We start from the raw sequence: 23,203 nt of genomic DNA, 5'->3' as shown, positions 1-23,203 counted from the left end.
GATGACAGCCCACATGCATGACTGTTGCTTGCCTTCAGAGAATTTGTGAACCTGTGCTGAACATAGGTATCCCAATACCAAGATGCTTAAGGAAATTGGAGGGAGCTGGAATTTAAAAAGATATCAAATGTCATTTTGTAGCAAATGCGCTAAGGTACACTTTGCTAGCCTTTTCTGCTTCCAGTAATATAAAGTGCAAAAACCACTATCCACACTTTTCATAAAGGAGGAACACAGTCTTTCCTGTTTGATATGGTGTCTTACAATATACTGCTTTAGATTACATTTTTCTGTTTCTTCCCTAAGTCACACAAATCTAAATGTCGTTTGCCCCACTATGCTCATTTCATTCAGCATCTTGCGTATTCCATTATATTCCCTACATGTCACCATCCCATTCGTTCATAACATTCAAACACGCTGGAGTAACCAGGGAGATTAACATGTAATAAGCATTGGTAACAAGATGATTCTTGCTGCTGATGCTAAGTGCCTTGTTTACTTAATTGCATAGCCAAGATGGCAACAATTTACTCACTTGCTTAGTACTCTCTTCAAAATTCTCCTTGACTTGGTCCCTCTCAGCTTGGAGTTTCTCATGTATCTGCTGCAGCTCATCTTTCTCCTGGGTTACCATGCTTAGTTTTTCTTGAAGCTCATGAAGTTTCTGAACAACCTCAAGCTTTTCTCCCTCTGCCATCTCCATTGAGGATCTGCTGACTTTTAGATGTTCTTGAAGCTGTTCCACTTCTGTGACCAAATTCTTCTTTGCCAGATCCAATTCCTTATTTTCAGTAAGAAGCTGCTCTTGTTTTGCAGTCTTCTGATTCAGTTCTTCCATTAAAGAGGTCAGCTACACATAAAAATGTTCTCATTAGGATACACATGCTAAAAGGCAATCCAATCCTAAACAAAAGTACATATTTAAAGCCTACCTGTATTGCCTATCTAGTATGTTTTAAGTACTACCAAACAAATTAGATATAAAAACTAACCAAATAGTAGTCCAGTAATAAACTGCTTTACAAATTACACCCTCAGATTAATACAGCATCTTAACTGTGTATAGCAAAATTGCTTACCTTGTAATAGGTGTTATCCCAGGACAGCAGGATGTAGTCCTCACATATGGGTGATATCAGTAATGGAGCCCTATGTACGTACATAGGGCTCCATTACTGATGTCACCCATATGTGAGGACTACATCCTGCTTGTCCTGGGATAAATTTGTTTTATGCTTCCTAGCTCACTGGATGAAGGTCACTTCATACACATTTGACTAATATACAGAAACTTGCTTAATGAAATGAAGGATATTTCTTTCAGGTGCTAATATTTGACAATTATCTTGATGCACTGAAATACAAAGTACAAGATAATTCTTTTAGGAACAAACACTGGGCATTGCGACCTAACTTTAAAGGACCATGTTAAAGCTTTAGTCCATAAATCCTACTGGAAATTAACACTTTGTAGATTAAAACCTTATTTGGACACATCTGAATTTAGGACAATTGTTCAAACTCTTATTTTACCTGGTCTGGATTATTGTAACTCACTGTTTTTGGGCTTACCAGCTTACACCATTAGGGCAATTCAGATGGTTCAGAATTCTGCAGCGAGGAATTTATTGGTACATAACGTAACGAACATATTACAGCAGTTTTAAATGATTTACACTGGTTACCAGTCAAATATAGAATTCGGTATAAAATATTAGTCATGATCCGCTTAGCATTAAGTGAAAGTTCCCATTTCTTGTATAAATTCTTACAAATTTACCATTCAGTAAGATCATTAAGTTCTAAAAGACCTACAGGCTGATGCAGTATGGTGCGCTCGGCCGAGTGCACAGTTAACCCCCATTTGGCCGCGCGTTTTCAACGCGCTATTTTTACCCCTTAAACTGTAAGGGGTAATAGCGCGTGGAAAATGTGCGGCCAACCCCTTCTGAAACTAATAGCGCCCGCAACATGCAAATGCATGTTGATGAGCCTGTTAGTTAGCTACAGAGAAAGTAAAATGTGCAGCCAAGCCGCACATTTTACTCTCTGAAATTAACGCCTACACAAAGGCAGGAGTTAATTTCGGCCAGCACCGGGAAAGTGTACAGAAAAAGTGTACAGAAAAAACTGCTTTTCTGTACACCCTCTGACTTAATATCATAGCGATATTAAGTCGGAGGCCCCAAAAATAAAACAAAATCTTAAAAAAAAAAAAAAAATAAATCTGCCCTCGGCCTGCGGGTTGGAAAATGGACGCTCAATTTTGCCAGTAAAATTAAGCGTCTGCTGTCGCTGACAGCTGCTGCTTCTGCCAATAAGGAGCGCTAGGGACGCGCTAGTGTCCCTAGCGCCTCCTTATTAGCGTGGGTCCTCATTTGCATAGTGAATTGCGCGCCCAGGACGTCCAAGCGGCTTGGACATCCGAGGTCGGGTGCTCAAGGCAGCGGTGCCTAAAGCAATGAGAGGTAAGGGTATGTATAGATGGATGACCAAGTGGCCACTTTGCATACGTCCTGACTACGTCCTAACTACGTCCTGACTACGTCCTGACTACGTCCTGAATACATCCTGACTACATCCTGACTACATCCTGACTACATCCTGACTACATCCTGAATTGAAGCTAAGCGAATAAACACTATTGAAGTTGCTGCTGCTTCTACCTGATAAGTTCTCACTTTCTGTGGAAGTTGAATTCCAGCTTTAGTGAAGTAGAAATACACTGAGAGCCAATTTAAGAACATAAGAAATTGCCATACTTAGTCAAACCAAGGGTCCATCAAGCCCAGCATCCTGTTTCCAGCACTGGCCAAACAAGGCTAAAAGAACCTGGCAAGTACCAAAACACTAAGATCATCCCATGCTACTGATGCTAGTAATAGCAGTGGCTATTCCCTAAGTCAACTTGATTAATAGCAGTTATTGGTCTTCTCCAAGAACTTATCCTAACCTTTTTTAAACCCAGCTACAGTAACTGCACTAACCACATCCTCTGGCAACATAATCTAGAGCTTAATTGTGCATTGCGTGAAAAACATTTCTCTTATTTTTTTTTAAATGTGCTACCTGCTAACTTTGATAATGTTTGATTGGAAGGCCTTGTCCAGTTACATCATATGAGAGAGCAAATAGAGGAGAATTCCTGAAGGATTTTGTTCCAAGTAGAACAGGGCTCTTCTGCAGTCTAGAATATGGAGAGACTGCTCTTCATATTCTAGACCACAGTGGAATGAGGTTTTGGGAAAAAAGTTGGAAGTACAATGGGTTGATTTCTATGGAATTGAGGGACTTAGGCAACTTCCTTAGAAATGCTCTCAATAAGGAAGCCAAGATGGCAGCATGACCTGGGCATGCTGAGGCTGTTCTCTTTATTCTTTTTTTTTCTTGGAATAATGCCGCCCAAGAAAAAGAGTAAGGTGCATGTCTTTTCCTCCAAGGCAGAATGCCTTCCATGTCAACAGTTCATTACACCGTTCATGTCCAGGATTCCTGCAGTTTCCAGGGCATTTGATAACCCTGTTGCGATGTTGGGAGAGGGAGCACCTGAATCTCCAAGCAAAGGAATATCACTCGGTACCCTTGATCTCCAATCCCTATCATTTGAGTGGCTTGTTCATTTGAGCAGGCTGTGCATGGCAGCGCAGGAGGTAATCATAGGCCATTTCATGCTGGAGGGAGCCCACATCATGTCAGCATTTGGTGGTGATCCTGTTGGCTGGGAGAGTTGGAGTACAATCTAAAGGGAGTATCTCAGGTATCTATACCTTGAACCATTTAAGGTCTGTACTGTTTCTACTGCCCCTATATCAGCTGTGTTGCAGGGAGGAATAACAGTCTTACTTCACTCCCGTCATCGGGTTTCCAAACGCTTGGTGGTATGTGGGATTTAAGGTCTATTCGGGGGAATCTTATAGCTGACTGCTCCTCTAAAATTGCTTATTTCAAAAGCTTGATACAAATTCTCAAAATCAAGGGGAGCAATTAAATAAACATGGCAATAAAATGGTCAAGCTGGAGAATGAGGTGTACAGTTTGATTTTAATCCAAAAACTGAAAGATGAATATACTATAGCAGCAAGGAAGCTGAGCAGCTGAAAAGTCCTAGATATGAAAGGAACAGTAAAATAAATATTTTCCATTTGAAATTATAAGAATGTCTTGTTGAAGGCTTCTTCAGGGGAATACAGAATAATCAGGTTACATCTACGAGAAATGTGTTTCCAATTAGGATCTTAACATATACAGTTGCTAAAGGCTGAGTAAGAGGTACCTTGATCAGAGGTTTTAAGTAGTATAGGTATCTGATGAATTTTGATACTATAAGATAAGATATAGGCAGTGTAAAAAATGTAAATGATGATGGTATGCCACTATAGCAATGAAGCGAACCTCACCTGAGTTTGATTTTAATCCAGAAACTGAAAGATGAATATACTATAGTAGCAAGGAAGCTGAGCAGCTGAAAAGGTCCTCGATATGAAAGGAACACTAAAAAAATATTTTCCATTCGAAATTATAAGAATGTCTGGTAGAAGGCTTCTTCAGGGGAATACAGAATAATCAGAAAAAAGAAGCAAATTTTCATTCCAGCTGTCATCTCAAAAAAGTAACAGTTCAAATTTAAGACATCGAACAATACAAAAAAGCAAGTTTGCTTATCGTAAATTCTGTTCGCCATAAACAGCAGGATAAATCAGCCATGACATGTAGGTGATGTCATCAGGTGACACCAAACAGTCCTTACTTTCAGCAGGTAGAGCGCTTTTGCTCTACTGAGCATATGTGGGAATTTTCACGCTGGCGTTGCTTTATGAGCTACATCAGTTGGTTTTAAAACCAATTCTAACCAGGTAGTTGAGTAAAGTGGATAATTCATCCTGTGATCTATGGAGAACACTGTTTACAGTAAGCAAACTGGTTTCTCCATTGACAAGCAGGGCTGAATTGGCTATGACATGTGGAGAGTCCCAAGCTGAGGGCTGCTGCAGAGCTTTTACTGAACAAGCCCCCCACCCCGATCCTTTTAGCAGGCCCATCACTTCTGCACATATCTAGGGTTACAAGTGTGGCTGGGCCTTGCGTGTGCCGCACACATTTTAGAACAGGCCTCGCCATGCACAGAAGTGCCGGGCCTGCTAAAAGGGGTAGGCCAGCTGGCTGGTGCACAGAGTTTACTTTTGCTCCGGAGGAGCAGTAAGTATTAAAAAAAAACCCAAAAAAACTGGGGATAGATAGGTTTAGTATAGGGGTCGGGGAGGAGAGGAAGGATAGGGTTAAGGAACCGGGAAAAAGGTTGACCGCGCATCCATGTGTGCGTGCAGGTCTTAAATTTGACCCCATAACGAGCTTTGACTGTGCTAATTTGTAGTCCCGCTGGCAAGTAGCAATGCATAATGCAGTTTTCCAGCTAATTGGACAGCATACATTTAGCCATTGCTATGCCCAGTCCTTTCATATCATATCTGATAATTATCTTATTTATTTCTGCTATACTAGTTCAGACCCTTCGGTTTGTCCCACTTCTAGCTGATGGAGGAAGAGGTCAAGATTATTATTTTTTAAATGACATCACAGTTACTGCAGATGGTATGTTTGGAACCAGTTAAGACAGTATTTCTCTGTCAAAGCTTATAATTAAAACTATTGAGTAGAACATTAACTTTTTTTTTTAATCATAAAATATCATGAGAAGCTGTCAAACTTTCCTTTGAAACAGAATTAAAAAAAAATTGACTGGTATAGCAGTAACAAAGGAAACGTTATCAGGTATATTTAATGTTCTCATTTTTTTTGCTACACCAGTCCAGAACACTTGGAAGTTCCAAAGCCCAACTACTCTGGGTGGGAAGATGTTAATCCTGTTTTCAAGATGCTCATTCTGTAAGCAGCATCTATCTTTGATAAAACATTCATTCAATCTGTAATGTTTTGAAAATGGGCAGGATTAAATGCTGGACTTACAGCATTTAATTCTGCCCAAGATAATGATGAAAGCGTTATTGGAATAACAAACGGGCCGATACAGTAAAGCGCGGCCGTGGTTCTCCGGTTTCTAACCCGCTTTGGACGCACGTTTTGGACGCATAAGGCGTACCCGTGATTCAGTATCGGCTTTTACGCGTCCTTACCGCTTGCCGAAAAGGACGCGTATCCCTTTCCGCCCGCCGCATGTATATGACATGTTAATGATCGGATTAGCTATTCCCTCCGATACAATAAAGTGCGCCCAATTTATCACCCTGTTAACCAGCTCATTTACCGTGTCTTTAACCTGAATATTTACCGCCTACCCTGTCCTTGGCGTTAGTGTGGTGTTCAGTCAGCTTTGTACTGGACAGCGGCCATGGGCAACATATATATACTGGCTCTGGAGATATTTTTCATTCGGTTAGAAGCAGAAAGAGAAATGCTCGATTGAGAAATGCTCGAAATGCTCGGCAAGGTTGCGGCTTGGACAACAGCCGGGCGCTCAAGTCAGCGGTGCCTACAGGCAGGAAGGTCCATGAACGGATGCCACGACCTTGGATGTCCAAGGTCGCGGCGTCCGTTCATGGACTTTCCCGCCTGTATCCGGGCGTCCATGATCGGAGGCACCGCTGCCTTGAGCACCTGGCCGGACGTCCAAGGTTGCGGCATGGAGGTCCGGCCGGGTGCTCAAGGCAGCGGGGGCTGTAGAAAAGAACCATCCACTTACCTGGTGGAATGACATTTCAAATGACATTTGTAATGACATTTCAAAGGACAGGTACCAGTGGATACTGTATAGGCGCTGCATACCGCTCTATACAGTAAAATGGATTGTGAGCGCCTACCGCTTCATTGACGCGCTTTGGACGCCGCTTGGATTTGCGTCTAATTTGAATACTGAATCGAGCGGTATGAGAACCAAAATATGCGCGTGGCAAACGAGCGGGCACCCAGCACTGCCGCACTGTTTCTTAAGCGTCCTTACTGTATCGGCCCGAAAGTAAATTGAACATCCTTCTCTCTCCTCCTGGGTAGATACTGGGCAAATAGCATTAAGCTGTAATTTGTCCAGTGTTTGTACCGCAACTTTCTTTCACCCTGTTGTAGTGTAGGGTGAAACTTTGAAAGTCTGATGTACTGGCCTTGATAGTTCCAAAGAGTAGCTTTTTAAAATTATGTGCAAGACACACTGGTCTCTATGGACAAGCCTTCCCATAACACTCGTCCTTGCCTCATCCTCCACGGACCTTCTCTTCCTAAGCTCAGATGCCTAAGCACTTTTTCTTCCGCTGCCTAAGCTATTTAATATATGTATATTAGTTTCATTAAATCTATGGTAACCCTCCGCTACCCTCCCCCCCCACCTTCCAACCCCCTTCCAATCCCTCATTCCTACCCCCTCCCTCGGAATACCTTGTTACCTCAAAAAGCCAACTCTTATCAGTTCTTACCAGTTTTGACACGTTACTCCCCATTCTTAAGCTGTATCCAAGTTTTTCTCTCCCCCGGTTCTAGGTAAGACAACTTTGTCACTGTTTTATGGTTGCAATGTATACCGGAGTGATAATTAACTCTGTTATTTGAACTTCGGCATAGAAAAGTTATAAATAAATAAATAAATAGTTACTTGGATCCACTCTAATTCTGAAGGTAATTGCTTATTGGCTGAATCAAAGAGTGGATCCAAAAGCCCTCATTGTTGACTGGTAAATTAAGGTAGTTTCTCTTCTTGAATCTTGCTTGGACTTTCTGGTTTCATGAAAGGACTGCATTCTGTCCTTTGTTCTGAGTGGTTGTATAGCATTTTGCCTATCAGGGCAAAACGGTCTTGGCTCTGGCTTCAAGATTTGAAGGGTTTAAAAGGGGCCTTGATTCTACCATCTGGTAAACGCTGAGTTCTTGTCTCTCCAAAACTTCTAATTTCTCTAGTTCTTCACCAAAAAGCATTTGGTCTTTAAAAGGAAACTTACAGAGGCAAACGTTTGACCATGAATCTGCCACCCAGTGTCTAAGACACAGATGTTTTCTAGCGCCTATTGTCAAAGCTAAAGACCGTGAGTCAAGCCTTATGAGATCATATAGGCCACCTGCTATATAGACTGAAGCCGACTAGTCTTGTAGTCTCTTCTCCTCCTGGAAGCTACTGAATTAATCGTAATGGAGCTCTTGAAACATAGTTTAAACAAATTGCCCCATAAATAATGAAGCTTTTGGAAGAAAAGTTTCAATAAAACCTTTTTCTCGTCTTGAAGGACTTTTAAAACTGCCCCACCTTCTACAGGAATAGTAGTTTTTCTGGAGATGGCGGAGACCAACGTGCCTAATTTTGGAATTTAAAATGAGCATTCTTGTGCCTCAGACAGTAGGTATCACAAAATAATGCTTTATGCACTTCAAACTGAATATGGAGACAACCATTCAGCCAATATCAAGTTCTTAATTTTAGAACGGAGAGGGAAGGTAGCTGCGGGTTTTTGTACACCTTTTATTAATTTATTTTATTTATTTAGATTTTTTATATACCGGCATTCGAGACAGCAGTCACATCATGCTGGTTCACATAAAACAGGGGTGCAAAGTAAACATAACAATAACAAAGTGCTGAAAAGGCAGTTACATATAACAAGGTGATAAGAACTTGGCTTAGAGGAAGAGAAAGGACAGGTTATTAATTTACACAAGTAAACGATAGGAGATACGGTCGACCATAGTGTAGATGGAGATTAGGGGTGGCTTGTAAGTATTAGATCAGTTGACGTCTGGGAAGGCTTGTATGAATATCCAGGTCTTTAGTCTTTTTTTGAAGGTTGAGATGCATGGTTCTATTCTAAGATTTGAGGGTATGGAGTTCCATAACGGTGGGATGGCTGTAGAGAAAGCTCGGTCTCTTAGTGTGCTGTGTCTGGTAGATTTGGGCGGTGGAACCTGTAGCGAACCCTTGTATGCATCTCTTGTCGGTCTTGACGAATTGTGTAGTCGGAGAGGGATCTGTAGGTCAATGGGAGCCAGTTGGTGGATGTTTTTATATGTGGTGAGAATGGCCTTGTATATTATTCTAAAGTGTATCGGTAGCCAATGGAGGTTCTTTAGAATAGGGGTTATGTGGTCCCTTCTCCTGGTATTTGTCAGAATTCGTGCAGCTGCATTTTGCACCATCTGAAGCGGTTTGGTGTATGAAGCGGGAAGGCCAAGTAGGATGGTGTTACAATAGTCTAATTTTGAAAAAATGATTGCTTGCAGAATGGTTCCCATTAATTAATTAATTAATTAATTAATGAATGGGTCCCAACCCAGAATTTCTTCGGAGTGCATAATTTACCTGCGATATCAATGCAGTAATTTCATCCTTTTGGAGCCACTGGGAGTGTGTAAGACCCTCGCGCCCAGCCCGAGATCTGTTTTGGTCATCAGCAAGAGGAGAAGGGGAAGGAGAGTCCAGGGTGAGAGTTTCCGTTATGATCCGGGGAGGTGGGGGGGGGGGGGGGGATGAAGTTCAGGGATACAGATGCCAACTTTTGGAACGAAACCTGGAAAAGTTGCAGCAATGGGACATTTATCCTGCTGAACATACAGACAAGATATCCAGCTGATGTTTGCCAGATAACTTGCCCACTAAAATGCCTACTGAATATTGACCTCACAGACTTTTAAAAGCATAAGTGTGCTTTGCAGAAAATTATTCCGGTCCAGTAAAAAGGGACTGGTCTACCAGATGCTGCTCCTTTATTTGAGCAACAGTTTCTCTGAGCTGTTCTCCAAAGCATCAATAGCCAAGGCAGGGGATTGTCTGCTAACTTGCCAGTTCAAAGATGACTCCTGGTAATTTAAAGCTACACTGTGAGCTCCGCTGGAATCTATTGGTTCAAGCCGTGGGATTAAATGCCTCACAGATAGATTGGATAATATAGCGTACGCATTCCTCCGCATCTAAGAGGCCGATGCAATATAGTGCGCTCAGCCTCGCAAACAGCTTGACATGTAGTTGGACGCATGTTTTGGACGTGCTAGAATAACTCCCGATGTAGTAATGGGATTAGCGCATCCAAAAAGGCAGGTAGCTAATAGCACTCATCACAAGTAAATGCCATGTATATGAGGCTATTAGCACAATTAAAAAAAAAAAAAAAATTGCCATGCGCCCCGGAGCAAGCGTAAAGTCTTGTGTTAAGGGCACAACATAAAAAAAAAATACTGCTTTTCAGTGGTTCCTCCTACTTGTTGCAATACTAAGTAGGAGGAAATGCAGAAAGTAGCACCATGCAAATCCTCTAGTGGAGACAAGTGTTCTGGAAGGTCTGGAAAGCAGTTGGAAGGGTTCACTGTCAACCCCTCTCTCAGAGCCTAGAGTTGCAGGAACACTGATCAAGGATCCAATGATGAAGGAGACTGAGGAGAGGTCCTTGGTAGTCTGAGGGTGTACTCCTGGTCGACATCTGACTGGCTAGACTCCACTGCAAGTGAATGCCATGGATTAAAATCACCTCACAGGGATTATGATTGAGTATCCACATGAACAGATGATACTGGAACAATCTTGTGGGAGTAAACCTGATATCCTGAAAAAGAGAGGTTGGAAGGCATCCTCCTCAATCTTAGCCACTACAGAGGTAAAGAAATCTTTCACCTTTGCGTTAACCCATGCTGAGCGTTGATTCGGTATGCAATATTCATAGTTTTAAAGTTCTGCTTTGAAAGTACTTGATCCGAATATAATTTCAAAGAAACCTGCTGTGTTATTCCTTTTTGACTTCGCTACGTGATAACTTTGTGATGTTTTAAGCCAATTCGATTGGCTTATAAGCCCCTGAGGCAGCTCTTTGAGTGAAACTCGGCCAGAGTCGGGCAAGCTTCAATAAAATTCTGTTTTACACCGATCCATCCACTTGTTTTCATTGCTGATAGGCACCATGGATCTATACAAAGGCATTATGAAATTCTCAGGTTTGCTCTCTATTGCTTTCCATTTAATTAACATTCTATTTGCCTTTTTGACTGCCACCGTACACTGAGCCAAACACTTCAAGTTACTGTCCACAAGTACTCAGATTCTTTTCACTACTAATATAGGACCTAACATCGTATACATGCAGTTGGGATTATTTTTAACTTTGCATTTGTGAACATTAAATTGCATTTGCCTTGGAGAACCAGGATGGTGCACTAGCTCCTCAATCCTTTTTCTTTGCTTTTTCAAGAGGATACGCAAGCTCCATTCCAGCTGTAAACGGATGGCCAGAAAGAGGATAGTCTCAGAAGCCCCCCCAGACGGCCCACCTATCAGTCTGATGGATGCTCACGTGCATTGTGGAACTGTTCAGCCAGGCCAGCAGTCACTGGAAGTGGGTCAGGAAGATGGAACACCTGACCCCCTACATGACTATTACATCTTTATCACTTGCTGAAAGAATGGCCCCTGTGAATCCTGTCTAGGACCACCACACAATGTCTGTCCTCATCGTATGTTGATGACATGGAGATTGCGAGCCATTCCGAGACTTCTGTGTTTGCAGACACTGCTTTGAAGTCCGATGTTCTCGGGGTTCCAGGGGAGATCCCTGCTGAGGATTTTTACAGCACTATGAAGAGGATTCCTCATAGGGTGAAGCTGTATCAGATGGAACTTCCCAAACTAAAGGTCTTTGCTATGGTAAGACCCATTGTTTTTTCTTTAAAAACAATTTCAGAAGCGAATGTTACTTTAAATTTTAATATTATGCTCCAGCTGAACCCAGTGGTTAAGAAAGTTAGTGAAACAGATACAAGTCAGATCTTTACAAAAGGAAAGTGTTAAAACTGCTCGGACTTATGAGACTGTGAAACAAAATCTTGGGAATTTAAATGAGCAACAAGTTTTAATGAGAGAAAATCATTTCCTTATAAATAAGCTTGAAAGTTTGGAGAACCAAATTTGTGGAAGGCATCTACGGTTAATAAATTTTCCTAAAGTTCCTCTTGGATCAGCAAATGACATGTGGACCAGATATGCTTTGGAGATCTTAAAGTTGCCAGAACAAACATTACCACCATTTGCTAAAATGTATTACCTACCACCTTAAGAGAAAACCTACAGAGGGTCAGAATATTTAAATTCTTTCACCTCTAGACGTTTCTGAGATCTTAGAATCATCTGATACTGAGTTGGCTCAACCAGCAACTTTAATTATATCTTTTCTACTTGAACTGGACAGAGATTGGATCCTTAGGATATTCTTTAGACATCATATGGAACATATTCTTCATTTGAAGTTTCAAGTGTTCCCAGATCTGGTGAAACAAACCCAATTAAAAAAAGACTAAGCAGTTTCTCATAATGAGACCAAGTGTTGCAGATGGGTGCTTTATTCTTCTTAAAGTACTCACGTAAATGTCTTATTAAATATCGTGATATCTAATATCTTTTTTCCATTCTTCTCAACTCTCTAAATTTATTTCTGATAGGACCTCCTCAAGTGATATACCTACTTCTGATGCTGTATAACCTCATATTGGCTGGCATTTTTCTTCATTATGTATTAGGTTCCATTTTTGCTAGTATTTCTTGCTCAATTTCCTTTCAAATTGTGTATTGGTCTCTCCAGATGTGAGGACTTGGAATATTTGACATTAATATTTTTTGTTTCTGAAACTCCATGTATTTTTTTCCTATATGGTATTGTATTTTACCTTTTTCAAGAACTTCTTGAATGTATATATAAAAATGCATAAATTAAAAAAAATTTGCATTTCTCATTTAGTTGCCCAGTCTCCTAGCTTTACAAGGTCTTGATGTAATTCCTCAATCTGCTGCTGTTTTCATGAAGTAAAACAATTTTGATTTATTTGCAAATCTGATCACGTTGCTCACTGTTCCTTTCTCCAGATCATTTAGAAATATGCTAAATCGTACAGTACACTCCATTAATAACCTCTCTCCATCTGGAAAATTGACCATTTAGTCCTACCCTCTATTCCCTGGTTGTTGTTTTCTTTTTATCCAGTTATCCACCCGTAATAGGACACTGCCTTTGATCCCATGACCTCCCAATCTTCCAAGGAGTGTCTAATGGGTCCTTGATTCCATGGAATTGAGAAGGCACCTTCCAAACTATCTTGTTAGTCTCCTGCAGCAGTATATGGGAACTTTGTTTATGGCAAAGAGGTTAATCTGTGGAATTCAACAAAGGAGAAAGAGCTCCTGTGCTATTTGATTGTCCAATAATCCCTCATGTGGTTGAAGCTGAAGACCTAGCTTACACCTGCTGATTTTTGGTTTCCAGAGACAAACACTTATCAAGTACATTCTTTGGCAAACTGCCCATTTCCTCTATCTTGCATGCCTCCTTTTAAAGGTATCTTTACGGCATTGCTGCTGGAGTGCTAATGGTATTGGCAATCCTTGACAAAAATTAGAAAGCCTGAGGGGGATGAGGCTGCACATGTTGGAGGGGTAGAGAGAATAGGAAATGTTTCTTAATAGTCTAATAATACAATCCTTGAAACAGAATACTCAAGTATTCTCACTGTTCTGGTAGTATACATTTTAATTTTCTTATTTGAAGAATAGGGGTGGGTCCTAAGGTGGTAGAATGCATTACAAATTGATTGATTGATAGATAGATGACAGCATGTAATGCTAAATGGAACCCACTAGAAAACATGGAGGTAAGTAAAGTGCCTCAAAACTCTGTTCTGGATTGATCTTTTTCAATACTTTTGAGTGATATAACAGAGGGGTTAGAAGGTAAAGGTTTGTTTTTTGTGTATGATACTAAGATGTACAACAGAATGGACACACCTGAAGGAGTTTCAGAGTATGAACAGTGATATAAGAAAGTGGTGAAAGGGTTGACCCACTAGGATTCAATGCCAGATGTGCAGAGTCATGCATTTGAGGTGCAGTATTCCAAAACAGCTGTCTGCCATCAGGAGCAAAACATTGATGTGTGTGACCAAAATAGAGATCTTGGGGTGATAATTTCTGATGATCTAAAGGTAGCAAAGCAATGTGACAAAGCAGTGGCTAAGGCTATAGGGAAGGTAGACTATAGCCTTAGCCATAACCAGCAGGAAAATAAAAAAGAGAGGCAATAATCCCCTGTACAAGTATTTGATGAGACCTCAGTTTGAGTACTATGCTCAGTTCTGAAGACCATATCTCAAAAAGAATAGAGAAAGGCTGGAACAAGTTCAGAGAAAAGCAACCAAATTTGTGTGGAGTCTGCTTCGGAGGACTTATGAGACTGGAGGATCTAAATATGTATACCCTAGAGGAGAGAGACAGGGGAGATATGATAAATACCTGAAAGGTATAATAAATGATACATAAGAAGCAAACCTTTTCCCATGGAAAGTGGGCTGTAAAACTAGAGGTTCAAGGGTGTTAGGACTCAGGATCATCATCAGGAAATATTTTTTTACTGAAAGGGTAGTAGATACATGGAATGCCCTACTCTGCCTCCCTCCTCCCCCCCTTAAAGAGGTGGTGAAAAAGGGACATGGCAAAAACAGAGAATCCCTAGTAGCTAAAGGATGGAAGTGGTGTAACCTAGATTAGCTTTAGGTGTAACATTTCTGCCAAGGGTAACCTACATGGTACAACAGTTATTACCCTAAACACCTTACTGGCAGACAGGATGGGCCATTTGGGTCTTTGCCATTATTTCATTTTACTATGGTTAAACTTTCCAACTGAAAGCATGTCAAATCACAAAGTTAAAGGGCACCATAAAATAGTTTTACATTATTACATTTAAAAAGTGGATTACAGTATGTAAGTTATATCAAAACTGTGTAGCTACCCACTAAATTTATTTTTGCTTTAAGGACTGATTCTGTCTGGTAATGCTTTCTCTTACCTGTGTTTAGTGAAAATTAGAAGTGCAAGTTTTAAAAAATGTAATATTTAAACAGAAATAAACTAATCACTTACTTGTTCAATGTTTTCCATAATATCCTGCTTGAGTTGGTCCCTCTCAGCTTGGAGTTTCTCATGTATCTGCTGCAGCTCATCTTTCTCCTGGGTTACCATGTTTAGTTTCTCTTGAAGCTCATGAAGTTTCTGAGCCACCTCAAGTTTTTCTTCCTCTGCCATCTCCAGTGAGGATCTGCTGATTTTTTGTTCTTCTTGAAGTTGTTCCACTTCTGTGGTTAATTCCCTCTGTGCAGGATCCAATTCCTCATTTTCACTAAGGAGCTGCTCCTGTTTTTCAGTCTTCTGATTCAGTTCTTCCATTAAAGAGGACAGCTACACATAAAAAAATGTTCTCATTAGGATACACAGCTTTAAAAGATAATCCTTTCCTAAACAAAAGTACACATTCAAAACCTACCTGTATTTGACGACTATGTAACCTGTTTTAAAGTATTACCAATATGCAAATTAGATGCAAAAGCTGACAAAATATGGTGGTGGTGGGGTCTTACTTAGTAGGCCGGTTAATGGACAAGTTATCCAGCTAAAGTTAACTGGATAACTTGTTCCATACATTCAAAGGGATAAACATCCTGCTGAACATACTTGCCTAAAGTTATCTGGCTACACGTAACAAACTTAACCAGCCATGTTTGAATATAGCTGGTTAGGTTTATATGTTACCTGGCCTTGTGTGGTAATGTTTTCTTTTTTTTAAAGCCAAGTTTCCCTGCCGGCCACCCTCAATACTCTTTACCCTCAAACCCCCAGAAACCCTGCCAGGAGTAAGGTAACCTTTTACTTTGTCCCAGTGATTCCAGCACTGATGTTCTATGCGCCTGTCAGATGTTCCCCATAATCCAAAATAAAAATGTCTGATTTTGATTTCTTATTCGTTTTAAACAAATAGACATACCTATTTATTACTATTCTTAAAGATATTAGCATTTTGGTAGAAGCTAACTATGAACTTCTGACATTTTTTCCTCACTTAGAAATAACCAACCATTATGATCAGTAACATTCCAATATCAAATCAAAGATGGTTTCTAAGACTTATGATGCAGTTTTAATTCTGCATTAGTTTTTTTTTCCAGATGGACAACTCGACCAATGGGGGGACTATGATGATCATAGTCCCCCTTTTTCTTCCCTGAGTTTCACATAGTCATCACGACCAGTGGAACTAGAGCAGTGGTTCTCAATCTTTTTCCTGTCATGACGCACCTGACAGATGATGCTCACGTGCATGACACACTGCACACTACATTTAACCGCCTTACTAAAAAAAGAAATCCTAGATATTTTATTGTTGAAAATGATGCAAGAGAAATACAACATATTCTTTAATTTAAATAACTGTTTATAAAATATCATTATAAAATATTTTTTCACAAAAATGTTAATCTTTGCTTACTGCATCAGTGAGAAATCTGGGATCGATATACCGTATTTTCCGGCGTATAAGACGACTGGGCGTATAAGACGACCCCCCCCCTTTTTATACACATTTTTAAGAAAAAAAATAATTTTACACTCAAAGAGGAGCAACCCTAACTATGAAAGGGCAACACTACAAATACCGTATATCAGGCCCTAAAAACCAATACACCTCTTATTAGGAAAACAGAACTAGCAAGCAGCTAGAGATCCCCACACAGAAATAATTATAAAACTATACTAATAAGCAGAATAAATGTTTCAAAACAGCTATGAACAGAATAACATCCAACAATTAAAAACTCATAAAAACTATTAAACATTCTCCAAACACCAATAAAATATTTCAAAAAAGCAGACACATCACATAATATTAAATAATTAAAATGGCAGTCAATCAAGAAAAATAAACTTAAAAAGCCACCTTTACTTACCCGCTCCAGCAGCTCTCCTATTCCTCTTCCTCTTCCTTAGGGCCCATGTCTCTCACACACACACACCATACCAGTCATGTCCCCATGACCAGTTTCTGTCTCTCACACACCAATCATTTCCCAAACAGTCTTTGACACACACACCAAACACCTTCCTGAACAGTTTCTCTCATGCCATACACACACACAGGCTTCCCACTCCCGTGTTCTGCTTACCGAACATATACGGGCTTCTCACTCTCGTAATCATTTTCTCTGTCTCACACACACACACACACCAGTCTCTCTCTCATTTCCATGCTCACTCTCCATGTGCACAGGCTTCTCATTCCCTGAATCACATTCTTTCTTTCACATTCAAACACACCAGTCTTTCTCTCACACACACCGTCACCTTATCAACCAGTCTCTCTCTCATGCATGCACACACACACACAGCCCTCCCACTCCCATGCTCTCTCTCACATAATCAGGCTTCTTACTCCCATGCTTTCTCACATACCCAGATTTCTCACTTCCATGCTTTTTCTCTCTCTCACACTCACATACACAGTCATCTCTCTGAGCAGTCACTTTCATTGTCTCTCACATATACACACACCCACATGAGCTCTCTGACCAGTTTTTCTCAATCACACACATGCTCTCAATCAAATGCATTCTCTCACTTACACACAGGCAGGCTGGCTGGCTGCTTCTCTCTCACTCACTCCCTCTCCCCTCCCCCGCCCCCCCCCTCACCCCCCCCTCCCCGAGCACAAATGGTAGCTGCTGCAGCCTCCTCCTCCAGCCCCCGCAGGCCAAGAAAGAAGAATCCCATCGGCTGCGGGAGGCACAAGCTGCTGTCTCCTTTCCCTATTATCAGCTGCTTCGATTGCTCGGGGGCCGATGCTGCTGTCGCCGCTGCTATTTTTTCATGCGGCACGGCTCTTTCTCCTTCCCGCGCACCGCGTATCACTTCCTCTTCCGGGTCGGGGGGGGGGGGGGGGGCGGGAAGAAGAAGGATGCCACAGCTTTTTTTTTGCACCGCTGCCGTTCCCGCTGGGCTTGAACGTGCTGATAGCCCAGCAGCAACGGCAGCAGGGAAGGAAGAGCAGCGGGAGAGACCGGGAGCACGCGACACACCTGCCGGTGCTTGGCGACACACCGGTGAAAAGCGCTGCCCTATAAGACGATACCCGGCGTATAAGACGACCCCCGACTTCTGAGAAGATTTTCAGGGGTTAAAAAGCCGTTTTATACGCCGGAAAATACGGTACATATACAGCATACAGTTTTTCGATACAGACAAACTGTCATGCATTTCACTGTCAACCTCAGAAAGTTGTGACCTCTTCTGAAGTTTATACAAAGAAGAGAGGACATTTCCCCTTTCAACTCACCATACAAAAAATATATATTCAAATTCTGATACCCCCTTAGTAATAGTACGTCAAAATTCCTTTCCTGCCAGACACTTTGTGAAATAACATGAAAACCAGCTAAAAAGACATTTAGAGATTATATAACACCCAGGACTTGAAAGGCAACAACCTTACCTATGAAAAAGCAAGACTGCAAATACAGGACACAGTGCAGTTACTATTGGAGGAACAAAGCAAGCCAGACTGCTCTAGAGTCCTGCACAGAATCTGCATCCTAGTCAGCAGAATCCCTCACCTCCCTCACACATGCAGAATGCAGATTAGCTCTTATCTAATACAGAACAAAAGACCATAAATTATAAACAAAGATACAGAGAAAAACAGGGAAAAGCAGGAACAGGGAGTGATGAGGAATTTTAAATACCAGGCTGCACTCTTAGCAAGAAGCAAACACATGTGGCTGTTCTAGAAAGCATAGGCTTGCTATGTCAAATTTTTGATGACACACCTTCCACCCCTTGGTGACACAACAGTGTGTCCTGACACACTGGTTGAGAACCACTGAACTAGAGGATATGCAGACTGAAGCCTCTGGCCCCAATGGAGGGTGAAGGCACCGCAAATAGGTCCACATCCAGAGTGCCTTATAGGTGGGAAGATCCGATTTGCCACCCCCGATCCAGGGACCATTTGTGAGGTCAAAGACCAACTCAGTCGGTCTGCCACCTCATTCTCCAGAGCAGCCAGATAGGTGGCCCTGAGCACTACCCATTGAGTGCGCACCCAGGTCCACGGTTGGACTGTATGATGACCCAGGAGATATGATTCCATACCTCCCAGCTTAATGACATAAAGCAATTGACACTTGGTTGTCAGTATGGATCAGAATGAATTAATTGGACAGCTGATCTCTGAAATCCCATAGTGGGTACCGAATTGCTCGGAGCTCCGGGAAGTTTACAGGTATCAACGATCCCTGGTGGATCCAGAGAGCTGGGTATAAAACCCATCTAGGTGAGCTCCCCAATCCAGGTTGGATGCATTAAAGGTTAGGACAATTTGCACTGGAGGAATTTGGAATGGGGACCCCCACCCCCCTTCAAAAAAAAAATTGGAAATGTCCGGCCACCAACACCGTGTTCTGGAGCAGAAGGAGAAATTACTTCTTACCTGATAATTTTGTTTTCCTTAGTGTAGAGAAATGGACTCAGGACCAATGGGTTATGCTCCCCTGCCAGCAGATGAAGACGGAATAAGCTGATGTCACAGAATATACACTCCTGAAGTGACCCCAGCCTGCCAGTATTCTCTTCAAAATCAACTAGGGACAGACTAGAAAAAAACTTGATTAAAAACAGTCAACCATTACTGAACTCAAACAAAGAACGTATGTACCCCAATCTAGGGACTGGATGAACACTTACCAGGAATCCCTTAGAACACGTAGCCCCACAGGAGGACCATTGACACAATCATTCGGCAGCTGAGGGCGGGGAGCAGAGTCCATCTCTCTACACTAAGGAAAACAAAATTATCAGTTAAGTAGTAATTTTTCCTCTCTTATCGTGTAGACAGATAGACTCAGGACCAGTGGGATGTACCAGATTTACTCCTGTACAGGGTGGGAGGCTGCTTGCGGTCTAGTCAACACCACACGTGCAAAGGCTGCATCCTCCCGGGCCTGCACATCCAGACAATAAAACCTGGAAAAAGTGTGTGGGGAGGACCACATCGCAGCTCAGCAAGTGTCGACAGGAGACAACTATCTAGCCTCCGCCCATGACACTGCCTGAGCCCTAGTGGAATAAGTCTTCACCTGAGTAGGCAACGGCTTTTCAGCATCCATATATACGGCCGTGACTACCTCCTTAATCCAGTGAGCTATTGTAGTGCATGAAGCAGGTTCTCCCTGCTTCCTTCCACCATGAAGGACAAACAGGCAATTGGAAAGGTTCAGAAACCTCCAAATACTGCACAACATGTCTCTTGACATCCTAGGGACACAAGAGGCAATACTCCTCTGCATCTCTGACCTTATCCAAGGACGGCAAGGAAATGGACAGATTCAAATGAAATTCTGAGACCACCTTAATCAAGAAGGATAAAACATTATACAGTCATAACACCCCTAGAACATGAAAAGACGACACTACCTTCGACAAGAAAGAGGAGACCGCTTGCAACAGTAGTCAGTCATCATAGAAACACAAAAAACTAATATCTGCAAGACAGCACCTGTAATTTCTAAATCAGTCTGGTTGAACATATGGCCCCCTTTGAAACACTGTCTGCAAAGCTAGGTCCTTCAAAGACGCTCTACTTAAAGGCTCAAAAGGAGTGCCACAGATCCCTTGCACACCTAAATTGAGGGTCCAAACCGGGCATAACTTCCGAACCGAAGGGCTGAAAAGCTCAACCCTCTTCAGGAATCGAACCAAATAAGGATGGGAGACTAAAAACCTCCCCGCAACTTGCCCCTAAGTGAACCCAAGGTGGGCACCTGAATGCAGAGCAAGCTATAGGCCTGACCCTTAGACAAACGCTGTTGCAAAAAGGCTAAGATATGAGGACTATTCACAGCCAGGGGATCCCATCACCATTGTAGATATGTCTCAAAAATGTCTCCACATCCTGACATACACCAAGGACGTAGAAGACTTCCGAGCTTGGAAATAACTGGCTCCGAATAGCCTTTCAGGTGCAACCGCTGCCTCTCAAAATCGAAGCTGCTAGACAGAAGGGATCTTCTCGATCTGAAAATATGAGACCCTGCTGAAGCAAGCCTGGTGCGTGGGCTAACCTGAGGGGTCCCTCTACTGCGAAATGTACCAAATCAACGATCCATGGTCGCCGCGGCAACTCTGACACCACTAGAACCACCATCCCTAGATGCGACTATGCGCTGCAGAACTCAACCGACGAGCGGCCAGGGAGGGAATACGTACAGTTGTATCCCCGGCCAAAGGTACACCCAAGCATCCAGTCCCACCGCACTTACCTCTCCTCTGCAACTGAAATTCACAGACTTTATGTTGGCACGCATTGCCATGAGATCCAGTTGGGGAACGCCCCACAGGGCACAAATGCGAACCCAAGCTTCCTGGGATAGCTCCCATTCGCTCAGATCTAGTTGCTGAGGAAGTCTGCCTGCACCTTGTCCGTTCCCACAACGTGAGAAACCACTAATCCCTCGAGATGGATTTCCGCCCAAACAATTGTCGAGCTTCCAGAGCCACACCATGACTTCACCCCCTCCTTGCCAATTGATGAATGCCACAGTCATTGCATTGTCTCAGAACACATGAACCATCCGTCCTTTGATCCAAGGCTTCCAGGGCCCGATGGATTGCCGTTGTTTCCAGGTGATTGATGGACCAGGATGTCTCCACTGTGGACCAAAGTCCTTGAGCAATGATACTCCAACAACGGATTCTAATCGGACCAGAGTGCCTTCTGTAACAGTCTCCTGGGTGCGAAGTCCCATGGAACCAAATCCCACGTGGAAGCCCTGTACCCTAGGACCCACAAATAGTCCCAAACCGATGGTACCGACAGATGAAGTAGATGTGTTACCTGCGCCTGAAACTTTGACAACTTGACTGAGGTCAGGCAAACCCTGTCCTTTTGGGTATCGAAAAAGAAGCCCCCAGAAATTCCGACTGGGTCAGCACTAAGTGACTCTTTGCCACATCTATCATCCAACCCAGCGACCACAAGGTGTTCATAACTTGCTGGAGTGACCGAACATATTCCTCCTGAGTCTTTGCTTGAATGAGCCAATCAAGCTATACCAAAATCCCTTCACGCCATAAGGCTGCTGTCAACATCACCACCACCACCTTTGTGCAGGTTCGTGGGGCCATGGCCAAGCTGACATGAAGAACCCGAAACTGGAAATGCTGTCCCAGCACCATGAACCGAAGACACTTCTGATGGTCCTTCCAAATGGGAAAATGGATACACACCTCTGTCAGTGGGACCATGCAAAGAAACACTATGAAGATTAGCCAGTTCTTATCACCTCCATAACCTCTTGATCTGTCAATCTTGGTCCATTCCTCATAAGGTGAATCGCCCTTCAACGGTACGCAAAGAGAAGGGAACCAGACTGGCCTCATTGTGATGCCTCATTCCCTCAAGCCCCTTGACCAGAACTATTGTGGCCAGGCCTATGGGCTCTCTGACAAGAATGCTACCTTCCTGAGCCTTGCGAGGAAAACAGCATTCCTGTTGGGATGGCAATTCCTTGCATCTCTTACACGAGAGTGAGGTGGAAAACTTCTCTTGCCAATCTTCCTCTCCTCTGGCATCTACAGAGCTGCGACTTGAGCCCTTCCGATTTGTCATCACAGAATTCATGTTCCTGGTGAAGGCCTACGAAACCATATAGAGAATCTGCCATATAGGCCAACCCTGCTTTCCAAGTGGGCTGCATGCCTAGAATCGGCCAAAGAAACAGTGTCCTTCACTGCAACTTCTGCACCCAGGAAAAGCAAGCTGGTTGCATCTAGCTATTAAACATAGCCGCTGGAAGATTGAAGGCCACAACCTTGAACATCTCCAACTTCCAGTCAGAAGCATCCTTGAATGCCACTGAGCCCCTTTCAGGAAACAAATATTCTTGACCACTTTCAGCAGCCTAATGAGCTCCAAGCTCTCCTCCAGCAAAGGAGAAAACTTCGCCATTGCCTTTCAGAGTATTGCACTCCTGGAGTACTAGCTTCTTCACCAGGGAAGCTCCAGGGAACCCTGCATCCCATCCATTGTCCGACTCATCCTGCGTAACCTTAATCCTCCCTTCATCCAGAACCTGGGGGACCTCCTCTGTCCAGAACGAGTGAGACCATCTAGGGTTATCCCTTTCCATCACCAGGGTCTGCTCTGGAACAGACTGAGGTCCTGACCACATCAGGAACACCATTTCGCAGATTGTCTCCACCCCCCACGGAACTCCCCAAGCGCCTGAGGAGCATAAGAATCCAATAAAGTCCCTTCAACATTGCCTAAAAGCCCCCCCCCTCAGGAGGCCTAGATGGCGAAAAAGACAGCCCAACTACCCGGGTACTAGCCTTATGTACCAGTGGCTGTATTTCCTCCTGCAC

General features: G+C 42.7%; 1 protein-coding gene across 1 annotated transcript in view; it reads right to left on the bottom strand.

Annotated features, from left to right (window-relative positions):
- CENPE (centromere protein E) overlaps positions 1-23,203 on the bottom strand; it is a 691,519-nt gene that overhangs the window by 336,798 nt on the left and 331,518 nt on the right. Inside the window, 2 exon segments of the mRNA XM_029608709.1 lie at positions 539-853; positions 14,882-15,196. Coding sequence (XP_029464569.1) covers positions 539-853; positions 14,882-15,196 — 630 coding nt within the window.

This window comes from Rhinatrema bivittatum, chromosome 1 (assembly GCF_901001135.1).
Source record: "Rhinatrema bivittatum chromosome 1, aRhiBiv1.1, whole genome shotgun sequence".
Classification (NCBI taxonomy): domain Eukaryota; kingdom Metazoa; phylum Chordata; class Amphibia; order Gymnophiona; family Rhinatrematidae; genus Rhinatrema; species Rhinatrema bivittatum.
The sequence above is the reverse complement of the archived record's forward strand: the minus strand, read 5'-3'. Positions and strand labels throughout refer to the sequence as shown.